Raw genomic sequence first — 16,745 nt, forward strand, 5'->3', positions numbered from 1 at the left:
TAACCAGTCAGTATTGCAGCCTGTATTCATTCCCTTTTCAACTTCTAAGCTAAGGCTGTGTACATTAAAGTTGCTTTTACAAGATACTGGCAGGTTTTGCTTTTTTCCTTTCAGATATTTGAATGTGTTTTATGTCCCCTTTTACTGTTGCAGACAACTGAACTATACATATGGCAGAAAAATTAGTATGAACTCATCTGATGTCCTTTCTGTAGTCTAATAAACTTTCAGAGTTTGTTCCTGTGTATCCTCTCTGTGCCCTAAGTACTTTGTCTCCTGTTACTTATTAAAAAAAAAAAAAAAAAAAATTCTAAAATGAAACTGGGTTAAAAAGTAACTTTCTTCAAGTGGCAACAGGTGGTTAGCGCTTTGGACTGAGGGAGACATGCTACACAAATTAGGACAACAGATTGATATGACCCATTTTTATTGTGTCAGGGCTCAAGCAAAAAGGAGGATCAGTAGCAGTACTGCACACCAAACCCCAAATTCATCATCCTAGAGTCAGAAAAAAAAGTATTTGCTCTGGTAGACGGTATCTGCAGACAGTTACTGTGTGCTCCTTCCAGTTGTAACTCCATTATTTGCCTCAGAATTAAATAGAAGTTTTCAAGATTTCCAGGAAAACAAGTTTACCAGAATTTCCAAGTACTCTGAGAAAAGCTCTTCTTTGCTTCTATGCCACCAGTTGCAAAACAATTTTAGAGGAAAAGCATTCTCTTTCTGAAACATTGTTACCTGTTAGACAACAGAACAGTAGTTTACTAAAGGCAAATTTATTTATTCCAGGGAGAAAATAATTTCCATTATGTATTGTCAAACACAAAAACAGGTACCCTCTGAAGTTTTAAATGCTTGTTGGTTTGGATTATTTTTTTTTTTGTGGATAAATAAATGGCAGGAATTTTGACAAGAAAGTCTTTTACTGTCATCTTCACATTGGTCTTGATTAGATACTTTTTTTATTTGCTTTGGAGGAATAAAGATAATCAGGCAGGAAGCAATCTCTCAGTTAAAAACACAAAAAGACAACATAACTTTGGAAGAGACCAATAACCTGTTGTATACTACTTCTTTTTTTTTTTTTTTTTTCCCCAGGCCTGTGCCAAAGAAACGCATTACTGGTTTCTCCCTGAGTGGGAAGGATCTCTGAAAAACAGCTTTTTGTGGAAAATTTCAGCATTTTTATATAAAACATTTGCTGTCTGAATGTCAGCATAAAAACATTATTAAAAAAAAAAATAAAATGCCTTTGAATGTACTTGATAACAATCTGCGATTCTATAGGTGACTTTAAAGTTAGGTTGCTGTTCCATCTTTTTATCTGCTCTAAGATACAAAGTATTCTGACAAAGACGCTTAATCTGGATTTGCAGTATGTCCTGTGAGATCTAGAAGAAATAAAACACTTGCATATGTTCTGCTTCATGAGGATTTCTTTAGTTTTGGAAGTAAATAAAACCACTGTTGCGTGTTACATGCACACTACTAATGGAGAGAGAAGGGGGAATTGAGTCCTTGCAATAAAATGGATGTTGATGAAGGCTTGCTTGGGCAACCCTCTGAGAAGTAAAGACACTATTGAGGTTTTTTCTTTTCCCTGTTGGAAGACCTTTCCCATTGTGATGAATTGCTGCTTCCCAAAATGTGTTTGAGATGGTTGTGAAATGCTCTGGGTCTGGCAGAATATGATGAGAGTGCCTTGCTTGGGCTCCTTTGGGCACGCTCTCGGGTATTCCTCCTTCTCTGTTGGATTGCTAAGAAAGCATTGCTTCTGGCAGCACTCCTAGGTGATGCAGTTTGGGGTGCAGAAGAAGGGGTCTTGGTGCTTCTCCCTCCTCTGGTAGACTTTAAAAGTGCTCCACTTCTGCTGGAAGGAAAAGGTACATTTTCTCTTCTATTTTAACCCATTGAAGGGTAATGAAAAAACTGTAACAACACGTATTTACTTAAGGGGTTTTGTAATAGGTCTTCTTACTCCCCAGCTCCATTTGCTGTTTTGCAAATTTCTGTAAATCTCCAAAGTGCTGAAGTGTTTCCTTCCGTATGCATGTTCCTCTCCTGAGAGTCTAGGTTTCTGTCAGCAATTGTGAAAACCACTCAGGCTCCCCCTTGGTACCCTACTTTCCATGCGCTTGATGAAAGACACTTCTGACAGAGCAGCATTCAAAAAGGGAGTGGGTAAATCCATGGAAGAAAAATCCAGCAAGACCTATTAAATACAAAGACATCAGTTACAGGTTGCTGGGAGAAGATTCATGGAAATTATCACGTTCTGCTTGCCCTGGTTTTGTACTCTTCTGTAGACATCTAATATTGGCTATGGTTGGGGACTGGATATTGAGTGAGATGGACTTTTTGGCTGACTTGCTAAAGTCATCCTTGGGTACTTCGGTATCCTGTTCTCAGGTAAAATGCAAATGGAGAAAAAAGCACAGAAATGCAGGTATTTTATCTCAGAAGAGCGATGCTGCTCGGATTTTGTGCAGGGAATCTGTTCATCAGAATGAGTTTAGCACTTAAGAAGTGGTCGGATTTAATAGCATTAGGTAGTGCTCTTGCTGCCCTCGCCTCAGGAGCTTTGTTTGGATGTGCCATGCAACTTCCCAGAGCCGGGTAATTTGTTCGAGTATATTATTAATAATGCTGTTGGCAGCCTTAAACATATTTCCAGCTTGCATGTTCAACATATCTTAATTTACATGGAATCCTTGGCTTATTCAGACCTATCCTTGTCTTTTGATGCAAAAGGATACTGTTTGTCACATAAACAAATACCTCTGTAAGAGGTCTGCCTGCTCTGCTTAGTGCAAAACTGGAGCAGAGAAAATAGAAAATTGACAACAGCCTGAGCTCTTTCAAATTGTGCTCCTGTGTAACAGCATGTTATCGGTCCTTTGGCAGGTGAGAACAGTCATTTGATCACACATTCCCTCCATGCCAGTCTATAAAAATTTCACAGTACATAAGCACACTTTTCTATAAATATTTTTACAGTCCTAAAAAAATAAATACAATGGATATCTGCAGCTGGGTGTGAGTAGAAGCTCCTAATGCACTGGGGTACCCTTCCCTGGGGAATTAGATTTGATTAATAGCTATTATGTTGTGCACTCTGCCAAAAGCAAAACATTTGTGTCCACAAGAGGCCAAGTGATAACGTCATTGCTGCCGAGGATGATTAACTCTGCTTGCAGAGGCACAGAAACAGAAATTGCTTTCGCCCTCTTGTCAAGGTGGGAACAGAATTTTGTGTATGAAATTCATACACCTATAGGATAAAATCAGGTTTCTTTGGACTTAGAAACAAGAAGTGTTTTAAGTGACAGACTGTGAGAGAAGGTACAGACCAAGAGAGGAGAAGGTTAAGTGGAGTGGGATGAATATCATTGCGGGGGAAAAAAAAAAGTTTGCTAGAAGAAGAAAAACTGTTTTCTGCAATTGCATTTTAACTGAGGCATAATGAGCATTAGTTTTATCAGCATGACTTCGAAGCACTTTGATGTTAGAAAATACTTCTGTGGGCTCCAGCCATCTACAGACCTAGAGTTCAGCAGAAATATTTCATGGTCCATTAACATAATAGTGCAGTGGATTGCTGAAAAGGTCCCAGGCTGTGTCTGTTGTTTCGCAGTCAGTGGTACACCTTCTTCCTCACCTGCTTCCCCAGGGACAAAGGACATTAGCGTTATTAAATTGTAAAGCCAGGTTCAAAGTGAACTGGCAGGTTTTAATAAGAAGCTCATTGCCATACAGCAAATAGCGTGGGACATGCTAAAAAGTCTGAACCTGGCACGTTAGTGATCCTGACAAGGAGAATATGGCTCATTTAACAAAACTGATATTTGGAGGTCATGCTCATTTTAAATAGACTGGTGTTTTCTATCCTGTCCCTGGACTTCTCTCAGCTTAACTAAAACAGTTAGGATTGACTGGGTAAAGTGTTAATCTGAATTACAGTTGACAAGTGTTCATCTATGATTGTATAACAGGCAAAAAGAGATGTTGCAATAGTTATCTCCAAGTCAAGCAAATAAAATAAATAGTGTCCTGACTTACAAAAGAACGATTTTTGACTTCATCTGAGTTCAGGTTGAATGAATACAGGAATCAAGGTTAGAATTTTAGTATTTTTGCCTCCTTGCCACCTGGTCAAACTAGTGGGCTGCTTCACTGATAGGGCGGTTCAGGCTTCTTCCTCATTTGAGCGGTGTTGGTTTGCTCAATGCCAAACGGAAGCTGCTTTACATCTTAAAGTGGAAAAAACTCTTAAAATTATTAAAGAAATGTTCATAGGTTTCACTTTAAATTTGGAGAAGAAAATGCATTCATCATGTTCTACTATAATTGAATGTTTTTTCTTAAAAATGTTATGGTGACAGAAAGGTTTTCCATTCATGTTTGCCATCAAAGAATGGATGGTGTTCCATGGAAGTCTGTCTTCTTTTCTCTTGTTTCTTGAATATAGGGAATATTATTTTTTGTGACTTCACAACAATTTGGGAAAGAGCCAGAAGCCTGATTCTGGTTTTAATGCTGTAGTTTTACTAAACTATGCAAAGACATTACCTAAACTCTACCGTACATTGTCCATTCTTACTACATATCTAGTATTAGGTTACATATCAAAAACATGAATGTTAGAAATTGGTTCAAGAGAAGAACACGAAGCCAGCATAGTACTTGCTGATGTATGATACCTCTGTGCTGTCACATCACTTTTTGGTCCCGTTTCCTAATCTGGTGGGTTGATGGAGTGAGAAAAGCTTATCTGCCACACAAAAAATCTCTTGCATGTTCTCTTTTTAAGAATGTAATTTATTCAAGTGTGATTAACAAGCATGCTGACTGTCACATTATTTGTCTGTAATTTTTTTTTTTTTTCTTCCCATTCATGTTAGCATCTTTTGACCTAAGATCCTCTCTGTATTGGTTCGTGGGTGATTTTGCACAGCGATCCTTAAATTAGCGTGCGATGACAGAGCGTCAGCCTTGCTTTCCCGGGAGAGGGAGCACATCCCGTGGGATATGGGCACCGTAATTACAGCAGCCTGTACTGAGGAGCCGGGCCTGGTGCAGGGGAGGCAGCGGGGCTGCAGCCTGTGCCCCGTCGCGCCTGCTCGGCCTTCCCCTCCGTGGGGTGTGGGACGCGGGCCGGCGGGCACGGCTCGGTTGAGCCGGCCCGCGCGCGTGACGCAGGGTGCTTTATGCTGCTCTGTTGGCTTTATTCTGCGCCTGGGGAGCCAGATCATAATGGATCTAGCTTTAGCCTAGGATTAAGCTGCAGCGTTGCTTTCCTCGGCAGGGAGGGCAAGAGAAAACAGTGCGAGGGAGATGGGGAAATGGCAGGTAGCTGGAGTGGAAAGCAATGCTGGAGCGCACTCGTGGGGTCATGGCAGTCCTTGGGCGTGCAGCTTCTCTTCAGTTTGGAGGCCTTGAATGCTATTTAAACCACAAACAGTGGGGAAAAAACAACATTTAAAAAAATGTAACGGTGATGTTTAGTTGAAAAACTTAAACAAAATCCCACAATCTTTTGGACTAGAGCACCTGCCAGCATCTCCTGAACGTATGGCTCTCTCCTGAGTGCTTTGACAGTGGAGTCCACTGTGCAGCTGCAAACAAGAGGGACGACTTAGCAGGATTTGGATGCCTTTTCCTGGCCTTAAGGGTGAGGGTTCAGTAGACTTTGACTATGTCCATTTCCATTGTGAATGTTCAAGATACTTAACTTGGTCTGGTTATAGAAGGATCTCTATGTATTGTCCTTCTACAAGGAATCTTTCCACTAAGTTTTGGCTATAAGTATAGTGAACTGCAAAGCAAGTTTCCTTTGCAAATGTGGTCAGCTGCTGAAGGAATGGCAGCTTTTTGAAGGAACACAACACTTGGCAATAGTCTGAAGTTGCATCTTTAGAGTGGGGCATATTGGTTAATCCTTGTGTTTGGATGTCATGGGATGTCCAGGGACATCTGGGAATGGTTGTATTTTGTCCCACATTGCCTGACTGAGGTAAAAATCACTGACTTGAAACTAGTAAATTCAGGCTGAAGGGAGTGGCTAAACTGAAGATATTATTTCCTATAGATTAGTTTATCTCCTGAACAAATAGGAACATCATGAGAATCTGAGTTAATATGTGGTTAGGACATTGATGGTTCATGGAGTGTGAAGCCAGTGTTAACCATGTCTGAGGGTAGAGAGCCTGTTTTCTGCTGCTTACAACTTCCAGCCAGAGCTTAAAACTTCAACCTGAAATTCTTTGTGCCCGGTGTCTACTGCAGCGTCGTTGTTTTGTTTCTTTTCTTAAAGATTCCTGAAGCAAATTTAAGACTATGGACATGATTTTCTGAAAGTAAGCAACATGAACGCGTGTTTACGTGTAAGCATATAAGAGTTGTAGCAGCAACCTGCTTTGGGTCAAGGGCTTAAAATTGGGCAGTACCATTTCCCTGGGATTCGAGATGTGACTTTGGTCCTCTTGATAGCGTTCCCATGTTGGGCTGAGCTAACAGTCTCTCTCTCAAGAGTTGCAGTATATACATGCTGTGTTTGAAAACCAAGTTCTCAAGATGTTCTCTTAACGTTGGAGATTCCAGCAGGTCAATTTTGGTGACTGTAGGTAGGTCCTGAAGATGAGTTTTATCCCACCTGAGCTCATCTGTTTAACTGAGTTTGGACAGCAATCTATTTACTGCTCTGCTAGCGACCTAAGGGAGGAGCATCCTGCTTCCACAGTGTAAATGATCAGACTTGTAAAGCTCTCTTCTGGTTTGCTGGGAAAGAAGAGTTTATATACTTTAAACTGTGCAATCCCTCTTAGGTACAACTGAGGGTTTTGTAACTTTTTCATTCTTGAGTTTCTGATGTATATATAGAAGAAATATATGGATCGCGTTGATAAACTGAGACAGTAGGAGCAACAAATTGAGCCCCAGTCTTGACATCTCACACTGAAGATTTTAATGTGATGAATATTACAGAGTGTTTAATTCTATAAGAGTAGAGTGGAAAACTGTTTTAACACCTGAGTTAATTTAGTGGTTTCACTAGAGATCTGCATTGGGACCATCTAGAGAACTCTGCACCTTTGCTGGAAGTCATCACCTGCAGAGTTGGCTTTTTGAAGATGATGTCTGCTCATTACTATGGGTTATCTACTGAAGCACAAATACAACATGTCCAGGAAGTTTCAGCTTCTCCATTAGACAGATGCTACATAATCTGCTGCCACATAATATGTCTGATAAGTAAAACTACTCTACCTGAGCAGCCCATATTTTGTATATAGCAAGAGCTCCTATTTTTCATGAGAGATCCAGCTGGTTTGTAATAGGGCAGGGCTCTGTGCTCAGCTGCAGCTCCTACAGTTGCTGGCTACCTAATGTTCCTCAGAATGAGAACTTTTGCTGGGGGCTACTAGGGCCTGTATGCTTTGCCTTGCTTAATAATTGAAAGGATTTTTTTTTTTTTGCTTACTTGGAAAAAGAGGAATGATTCTGTGGTTTAGAACAGAAAGAAGATCCCGCCCTCTCGGGAGAACATGAGATTGGCAAAAGCCGCCTACTCTTCCATGCCTGGCTAGCTTTCCGCAAAAGGGAAGTGATGCTTATCTGAAAAGAGGGGTGTAAAGCTAAATAGTTTTTACAAATACATGTCCATGAATTTATTTCACTGGCATATGAAAAACTGCATTTGTAGATGTGTATTCTGGATGAGTTACATTGATCCAAGTGTGTGAGAGACTGAAAATAAACAGCAGTAGTTGTAAAAAAACTAAACAAAATTAGTTCTTTTATACTTATGTTGAATGCTTTCTTCAGCTTTGGCAATAACATTTTACATTTCAGTTGTCAATGTGTAAGTTTTGGTAGTTTGTTTAGCTACGGTGGGGAGTGTAGGCTTGAGTTGGAATCAGTCATTGGCAATAACAACAAAACTTAAAACCCCAAGCAAAGTAAAAAGCAAGCCTTCTGCCTGGATAAGGGACCCCATTGGTGGTGAGGGCACTAGGCTGGTGAGATCCTGTTGGTTTTGGTAGGACAGCTAACTTTGGCTGATATGTTGGGATACAAACAGAAATCAGAAGTAGTGGAAAGAAGTGCAGAGTTCACATTTGCTGGAGGCCCTGGTGTTCTCCGTATGGATGGGTTTTGCAACACAAGGTCAGGCTGGGCTGTGATGTTAGCAATTGCCTGTGGCCTGGGAGGCATTTTATTGAGGATTATTATTGTTGTTGCTATATTTTCTTCTCTAAATCCCGTGTTTCTTTTCCCTCATTTACTTCCCTCTGTTTACCCAAACAGCTTGATTTTTTTCCTCTATAACCATAGTCTCTTATGCTTTCCTTCTAAAATTCCTTCTTGCCCTTCTTTCCCCCCGTGCGCACATCCTCCCTCCATCTTTCTTCCACATCTACCTTATTTTTTCCTCACTTCCCTTGAAGCTTCTTCCTTCCTTCCTCATCCACAACCAGTCATTTTACTTTCCTACCTTCCACTCCCATTTTTTCCTTCTCTTGAGCTCTCTCCTTGTATCTTGAACTCTACTTTTCTTGATTCCTTATTTTTTTTCCTCAGTTTGTCTTTCCTCTCCCTTCTCCATGTCTTGTTTCCCTCTCATGTCCAGGCTTTCCAGATGGCATCTCTTCTTTCACCCACCTGGTGCAGGTGATGGGCAGAGGAGGTATGGGCACTGCCTAGCATGTGGTCGTGAACACATAGGACATGTAAGTGGTAGGGAAGAAGCACTCCAAATTCTTCTGTCTCCACCATGTTTGCCCCTGCATCCTGGTGAAGGCATGGCCTCCTTCAGAAGGGTTTTGGCTCTGTCTCTCCAAAGCCTGCATCAGTAAAAACTGCTGAAGCACTCGGTGTCTTAAGAAATCAGATAGTGTCATGATTTTTGAGATGAACTTCTCATGCTTCTCTTTCTTTAGGAAATATTCATGTAGTAAGAAGATAGGAAATAGGGTGGCACTGTATTTCACTCTTCTACCCTCTGCCCCCCAAACACCTTTTGGTATTAATTCTTGCTGCAGTCCCATGAATCTCATATGCGATTCTGCTGTGCACATTTTTTTAAAACCACAGGTACTGACATTTATATACTGTGTGCTGTTTGCTTTGCTGTCATGTGCAATATCTGGTTTTCTTCAGTCCTAACACCTACTACTTGAGAAACAACTTTGTCAATTTTAGTAGTATGCAGCCCGGCAGAGTATTGCTACTTGTGACTTTCAGCAGTGTGCAGTATAACATTTACCCTTTTCCCAAAATTTCCATCTGCCTCCTACATCTATTACTGAAAACTGTTACTGACATTTCTGCATTGGAATGGGTGGCTCTAGGGAGAATATTTCCTTTTACATTTATCTAGCTATATCATCAGCCTAACAAGCTATCAGCTCAACAAGCTCTTGTGGAGAGGTTCTCCTTGTCTTTCCCCCTCTCTTTCCTTTTCATCAGTTACAAGTATTTACTCACCCCTTTGTGCGTTTTCAGTTTAACCTCACCCTTCATTGATGCTATGGGACAACATAAATGGAATATTTAATTTGAGGAATATTTAATTCACGTACTGTACTATAATACAATGGTGTAGAATTATTTCAAAATGTACTAATTATCTTGCAACTCGTTATTCTTGATGATCGGGTAAAACTAGCTAAGTATCATCCAGACCCAACTTATTGCACATTGGACTTGAAACTGAATTTTTGAGCAATTAGCATTACATTATGTTTGCTCATTCTAGCAGAAGCAAATTTTGGTGTAGGTATCAGTCAAGTAGTAAAACCCTTTCTGGTAGCATTACTAAGTAATAGACAAACCTTTTGATGTGAAGACCTGGAAGCCAGAACTGGGATCTGTTCCTGAAACTGTGTGTGAGTAATTCTTGCATTACTAACAGTACTGACTTCAATTAAATCAGATGAATCCAAGCACAGAATGGTAATTATTCTGGCATGGGAAAGCTGACAGTGTTTTTAGAGCTATTTTTATTGATGCATTTTAAAACCACACTTATTCCAGTCCTTCCCCCTTTCTTTATTCTTGCACAAAAATAATCCATCAACTGTTTCTGGCTGGTATCTGCAAAGTGAAAGTTGTGTTCCTTTGAAACTGAATAGAAGAAAACATCATGACCGTGGTTTCACTGTCTGCATATACAATATAGTAATTTATTGAAAATTATTCATAATATCTAACTCTTTGATTTTCAGATCTGTTTATCTATAAAATATCCTAGGTATTTTATAGTCCCCAAATAGCTTAAGTTCCCTGTTTAAGTCTTAGATTTTGATGCTGAGCCATGCATTTGTAAAGGTACATGAAAGATAATTTAATCAAAGGAAAATTTAGATAAAGTGCTTCATATCAGAAAGAACTCATTAGAGGATGATGACTTAGTGGTGAGCCCTTTGATGAAGCCTTTATGAAACAGCCTTTAGCTTAACAGGGAAACTAACTCTATTTTCTGGATATGGAAGGGTTTTTTTTTTCCCTCTAATTTTGGAATGACAATTTTTGGTTTTGTTTTTTGGTTTTTGGTTTTTTTTTTTTTTTTTTTCCCTTGAGAAACAGAGGGAGAGACAAAAAATCTGAACAGAATGCTACTGTCCTCATTTCTAAGGAAGAACAAATAACAACTAACAGCTTATAATGTAGTAACACAGTCTAAAGGTCCAAATGATAAATTAATGGAAATGGGGTTTTGTATACTGTTTTGGAGACTAAGCACATTAGATTGAATTGTTTCACAACCAGCATGCCTAATTATTGTGTCTGCCACATTCATCTATTTAAATCATTCCGAACTTTTGGATTGCTGCCTAGAATATTACTGCAGTACGTGTTTCAACTGGTTATTCCCTTGTCACGCGTAACTTCACGAAGGAGGCTGATTTTGTTTGGAAAAAAAGAAATACAAGTGAGCGTTGGCAGTATGTTTATAATATCTGATAAAAAGGGATGATAGGTTTCGTAATGTTGGTTTGAATGAATTGCATGTGAACTGATACTGTATTTGTTTTGTCAGGTCAGTGACTTAAAAAGTGCCTTTGTCAAGTCACTTTTATGAGCGAGGACTGCTACGCCTGTGTTCTCAAAATCCCGTCTTTGCCAGCCAGACATTGCCTTCACCTCAGACCTGGCAGAAGATACCTCAGCTGTCTCCATTTGCCAATCAGTTGATGGGAAACTGAAAGAAGAAAGAGGAAGAATAATTATTATTATTCCTGGGACATGAACAAATGACTGCATTGCTTTTCTTGTGTAGTCAATACCAGCAAGCAACTGTCAGACAACTGCTCTGTCAAGGAGTGCCATTGTGTTGAAGGTCCTTGGCTTAAAACTGGTGCATCCGTGATACAATCAACAAACCCACGTGTTTTACAGACAGAAATGCGACTGAGCATGGTTTTTCCCAGCCAAAAGTCTACAAGCGGGACTTAATGATTGATGAGTGACTGCTTGCTGATAAACTTTCTCTGTTTATTCTGCTCTGTGTGCATTGGACATCGTTAATCGTCCCCCACTTTTTTTTTTTTTTTTAAAGCATTCTTTTCATTTGGAATTGAAATTCTTTTTTTCTGGTTGGGTTTTTTGGTGGTGGTTGTGGTTTTTTTTTTTCTTTTTCTCTCCCTTCCCTTTGTCATTAGTTTTGGAAATTTCTTCAGCATAATTCCCTTGACAGCAATTCACCAAATTTGAAATCAGCTTTTCATCATGGCTTTGAATGTTGCTCCCGTAAGAGATACAAAATGGCTAACACTAGAAGTGTGCAGGCAATTTCAGAGGGGAACTTGTTCACGCTCTGATGAAGAATGCAAATTTGCACACCCTCCTAAAAGTTGCCAGGTTGAAAATGGAAGAGTTATTGCCTGCTTTGATTCCTTAAAGGTAAGCAAAAAAAAATTTGCGTGTGTAATGAAAATGCTGCTATGTGGTACTGAAAGTAAAATGTGATATGAGTTACAACTAAACTAGGTTAATCAAAGCAATTTGTTCTTGGTAAAATGTGTATTAATACAAATGTTATTTGTCATAACTGTTGTTTACTGAAGCTTTGAAAAGATTTCTTTCTAAGGATTTTCTTTTCCGGTGTCAGTATTGTTTACAAAAATTGAATATGACTGGGGGATACAGGATTGGTTACAGCTGGTGGGACAATTGTATTCTCCCATGCACATTTTATGAATTATCATTGTTTCATGGCAAATGAAAATACATGGTAGCACAGTAGTAGGCCGTTACCAGAGTCCTAATGAAACAAATCGTATGGAAAGAGAACGGATTCATTTGTTTAAATCAACAGAAGTAAGAAAAGTTTATCCATTACTTCAGTTTTGACACAATGGGTTGTTTACCTTTGGTATTGGTGATTCTCAGATAAATTAATAGCACTGATAATTACATGTATGGATAGTGCAGATAGCAGTGTAAGTTTAGAACAGAGTGAAGGAATTCTCTCCTTTGGAGGATATTTAGCAATTGTGTTGTTAGACCATCAACAACTTCTGACTTTCTAATGGCATCAGGCATGCTTTAGAAAACTATTTTAAAAGTTCTGTGAAAATACTTCGTGTACTGCATAAAAGAAGATTAATGACCCCATGGGATTTGGGGGAGTACACAGTGTTTTCTGTGATACATTTGTGTTCTCATGACAACAGAAGGAAAAAGCTCATTTCATATAAATAATTAAAAGACAAAATTGAGCATTTCAGTTTTTATTTTGAAAGTTTTAGTTGTGGCTTTGTCTTTTGGGCATGGTAGAATGACTTGGCTTGCTTTTTAAATTTAGCTCTGTAGATCAAAATTTCAGTTACTCGCCAAGAGCTCTCTTACTGTGAGAACATCAGTGTGAATGAGAAGAAAATTCAGTGTTACTTGAAAATGTTAATTTATTTTCATTGTAACTTTTTTTGGTGCAATGCAAGATATTGTGCTAGGCATCTTTCTCCCGTTTTCTTCTTTTCTTTTGAAGGTTTAGGAGAAAGTAACTCAAGGGAAATGTTTGTGTATATCCTGCAAGCCAGAACAGCGCCTTTGGAGTCATAGCTGTATGTCATCGAGTGCTATTAATGACCTTAATCCATGGATTACTGCACGATAAACTGTAACAGCTTCTTTGTAGATGTTCTTGTATACTGGTTGCCTGCCAGTGGGAAATTTTTTTTTTTAAACAGGCAGGCTGGTGACTGCAGGAAACGGGCAATAATCAGCTTTTACGAAAAATAAGCAAGCCAGTAGAAGGGGTTTTTTTTTTTAAACAATTTTTAACTCTTGCAAAGACTCTGGGCTGTGACTGGGAGGCTGGAGGCAGGCGGCCGGGCTCAGTCACCCCTGGGCTGACAGGGCGGCGGGTTTGCAGCGCAAGAGGTGCTGCTGCTGCTGCTGCTGCTGCATCATCCTGGCCGAAGCGGCGATGCGCCCGTCCTCGCTGCCCAAGGACAGCATTGCTCCCCGCCAGCGTCGGGCACTCACGGCGGAGGTGCTGGCTATTTGAGCTGGAGACTTTTGTGCAGGGATGGTTATCGCCTGCGAATCGAAACTGGAGTCACAGCCTAAGCTAATAATACTATGAAAAGAAATCCTGAGGGATCGCTGTGGATAACTTACTGGCAGCCAGCATCATTGCTCAGTGGAGAGAAGTTCAAAACCATGTAAAAAATGTAGTCAAAGCAAGCAGGCGATTTTTTTTTTTTTTTTTTTTTTTTTTTTTTTTTTTTTTTTTTTTGGTCCTAGTGTGGGAGGGCATCTATTCCAAGGGGCCAGCTTGCGCCAGCCTGGCTCTGGTTGGTGAAGCAGTGCTGCTCCATCCCGCTGCTCGTCATCTCCCTCCGCCGCTGGCAGAAGGGAGCGTGCACCCGGGCCTCACATTTTGCGATTTCTAGTTGAGTCTGTTGGGTTAAGTTGCTGGTAAAGATGGGGTCATACCAAGAAGTCAGATTGTGGCCTGAAGCAGCAGAGGCAGAGGTGCGGGTTTCTTCTTGCCAGCCCTGCTGCAGGCAGAGGGAGATCCAATAACGGGAGGACGACGTCTTCAATCGCAGCTCCTCGCCGGCGGAGCCAGGTGTTTCCGCGTGCAGCCTGAGCCCGCGCTGCCTAAAAAGCTGTTGGGGATCATTGCTAGTGCATTGGCTGGATCAGCTGGTATCCTCGCAGCCGTTATCTCCGTTACTCAGAAGAGTGTTTGTAAAGTGCCGCGTGTGCAGCAGGAACGTGCCCGGTTAGCTCAGTTTGCCTATACTGCCGGGTGAAGGACTTATGTCATTAGTCACATAAATCTATTTGATGCGTAGCTTTTGGAAATACTGGTGTTAATCATACAGGTTCAGAATAAGGCTTTGGCACTCAACAAGGAGGATAATTTTTCGTGTAAATAAACAAATGGAACCGTCTAGAATTATAGATAAAATCAGAATTTAATTAAAAAAAACAAGAGCTGTTTTCCGTGCTGAACACAGAACCACACTTAAATGCAAGCAATTATTTAGAGTTTATTTACATAATATCTAGAGCTTTGGAGACTTAGTGTTATAACTGTCTTGGTTTGGTGTACCTGCTGTAAAAATAAATTACAGTGAGTACGTTGAGTCTCTTTGAATAAACATCTTCCTACCCAGAGAAGACAGGCAATTATTTTAGTCTCAGATTGAGGTATGTGTTACATTTAGGTGGTGCCTGGTAGTTACAGCTGCTCCCTAAGAAGTCTGTGAAACATAAGATAGAGCACTCTGAGACAGGTTCTCTGTTACATGCTGATCGATCAAAAGAGCCCCTGTTTTGGGAGGGGACACGCGCTCTCCTGCATGTTGCCTTCTTTCCAGACTGTAGATGAGGGAGCGTGGTATTGGACTGTGCCAGCTGGATCAGGCTGCCAAGCACCAGTATGGAGCTAGGAGAGAGTCCAGTGAAGTGCCACAAAGATTATGAAGGGACTAGAGCATCTCTGCTGTGAGGAGAGGCTGAGCGAGATGGGACTGTTCAGCCTGGAGAAGGGAAGGCTCAGGGGGGTGGGAGTTCATTGATTTATATAAAAACCTGCAGGGCGGGTGCAAAGAGGACAGAGCCAGGCTCTGCTCAGTGGTGCCCAGTGACAGGACCAGAGGTGATGGGCACAACCTGAAACACAGGAGGGTCCCTCTGAACATCAGGAAGCACTTTGTTGCTGTGAGAGTGACCAAGCACTGGCACAGGTTGCCTAGAGAGGTAGTAGATCCTCCATCCTTGGAGGTATTCAAAAGCTGTCTGGACACGGTCCTTGAGCAGTCAGCTCCGTGTGCCCCTGCATGAGCAGGGGTTTGGACCAGTTGACATCCAGAGGACTCTCCCAGCTTCAACCATCCTGTGATTGTGTGACCAGAAGCATCTTCACACTGACTTGCCCATAGCCTCAAGGTTGTTCTAATCTGGCAAAAGCTAGTGGTGGGACTGAAGGAAATAATCCCAGCGAGGGACACCTGCCTCCACACTGTGCCATGTAGTCCTTTGTGCTCACACCACTGTCTCTGTGATTGTGCAGTGCACCAGGTTGGGACATTGATTGTGATTAAATCGAAATTGTAGTTGCTGCTGACGGAAGGGAGAGGGACTCCGGTACCAGCAGAGCACGGGGTCACTTCTGGCAGTGATAGTGCTGTGGCTTTAGGCCAGGCTTCTGGAGTAATATGATTGCATCAGAATCCAAATTTTTCTGTATTAAAGTATATTTGTAGGTCTGTTGGTTCCAAGTAAAAGGTCAACAGAATTTAACAGACCCTGTTTGCTTTTAACTCAAAAGGAACTTTTGGCTCTCAATACCTGTTCTTGCAATACTTGACTTTAAACCCAGCAAAAGTTTCAACAGCAACCCACTGGACTGATTACAGTTTTGAGGATTCAGAACGCTCACTGTTGAAGACTCTCTGGGCTCTGAATATCCTTCATCTGTGAGATACTTCAGGCTAGACAGAAATAGCTAAAGACTAATGAGCTTGGTTCAGATTCAGGCCAGAAACTTGCTGATTTCAAGCCAGGTTCTGCCGCATGGGTTTCTGAGAGGCAACTCAGCATTCGTTTCTTGCTCTTCGGTGAAGGACAGAGCCTGGTCTGTTCTGAGCCGGGCAATTTGGGGGTGTTAGGTGTGTGTAGGTGGATCGTTTCTGTGCACCTGATGGATGGTGGATGCAGCAGTTGGCCAGATGTGTGCCTGTTAGCTGGTCATAGCATCACCTCCAGTGATGGGTCTTCCTCTGGCAGAAGCCCCCTGTGACTTCGCTGGCTGGGGTGGCCATGTGGGCACACCCAAAATTGTGCTGGGCAAGTGGCCTCGGTGAGCTTAATATGAGGATGAAAGTGTCTCCGAGCTAATCTGGTTGACTGTGCCCGAGGTGGGCGAAGGGGTCCTTCCCTGGCGAGGCCCAGAGCCCTGCCAGTGGGCAGGAAGAGGAAGGATGCTGAGGAAGCACTGCCAGAGCTGGAGCCTGTCTGCTGCCTTAAACCTTCCCAAAGCCTTTTTGGAGCCCTTACAGGCTCCCCTTTGGATGCTGCGGTGTTTGTGCAGTGGGAACGGTCTGTGAAGAGGCCTAACTGAGAAGTTTGAATTTCAGGAACTGCTCTGTTTATGTTTTTATAATTCTCGCTGGGTTCAAGTAGCTTAATTTAAAAGTGAAGAACTGGTTATATAACACTTAATATATCACATTTAGATCCCTCCAAGTTGGAGTCTGTAAGGAAACCTATTTTGAAGACTTTCT

At 41.3% G+C, this 16,745-nt stretch overlaps 1 protein-coding gene across 10 annotated transcripts in view; it reads left to right on the top strand.

Annotated features, from left to right (window-relative positions):
* The window catches only part of MBNL2 (muscleblind like splicing regulator 2), a 114,775-nt gene that overhangs the window by 27,289 nt on the left and 70,741 nt on the right, over positions 1-16,745 (top strand). For all 10 annotated transcript variants that reach the window (XM_042805872.1, XM_042805869.1, XM_042805874.1 and 7 more), the window contains exon 2: positions 11,042-11,904. In XM_042805872.1, coding sequence (XP_042661806.1) covers positions 11,731-11,904 — 174 coding nt within the window. In that variant the 5' untranslated portion in view covers positions 11,042-11,730. The remainder of the gene's footprint in view (positions 1-11,041; positions 11,905-16,745) is intronic.

Source organism: Tyto alba, unplaced genomic scaffold (assembly GCF_018691265.1).
Source record: "Tyto alba isolate M040663 unplaced genomic scaffold, T.alba_DEE_v4.0 Super-Scaffold_45, whole genome shotgun sequence".
In the NCBI taxonomy this organism is placed as follows: Eukaryota; Metazoa; Chordata; class Aves; order Strigiformes; family Tytonidae; genus Tyto; species Tyto alba.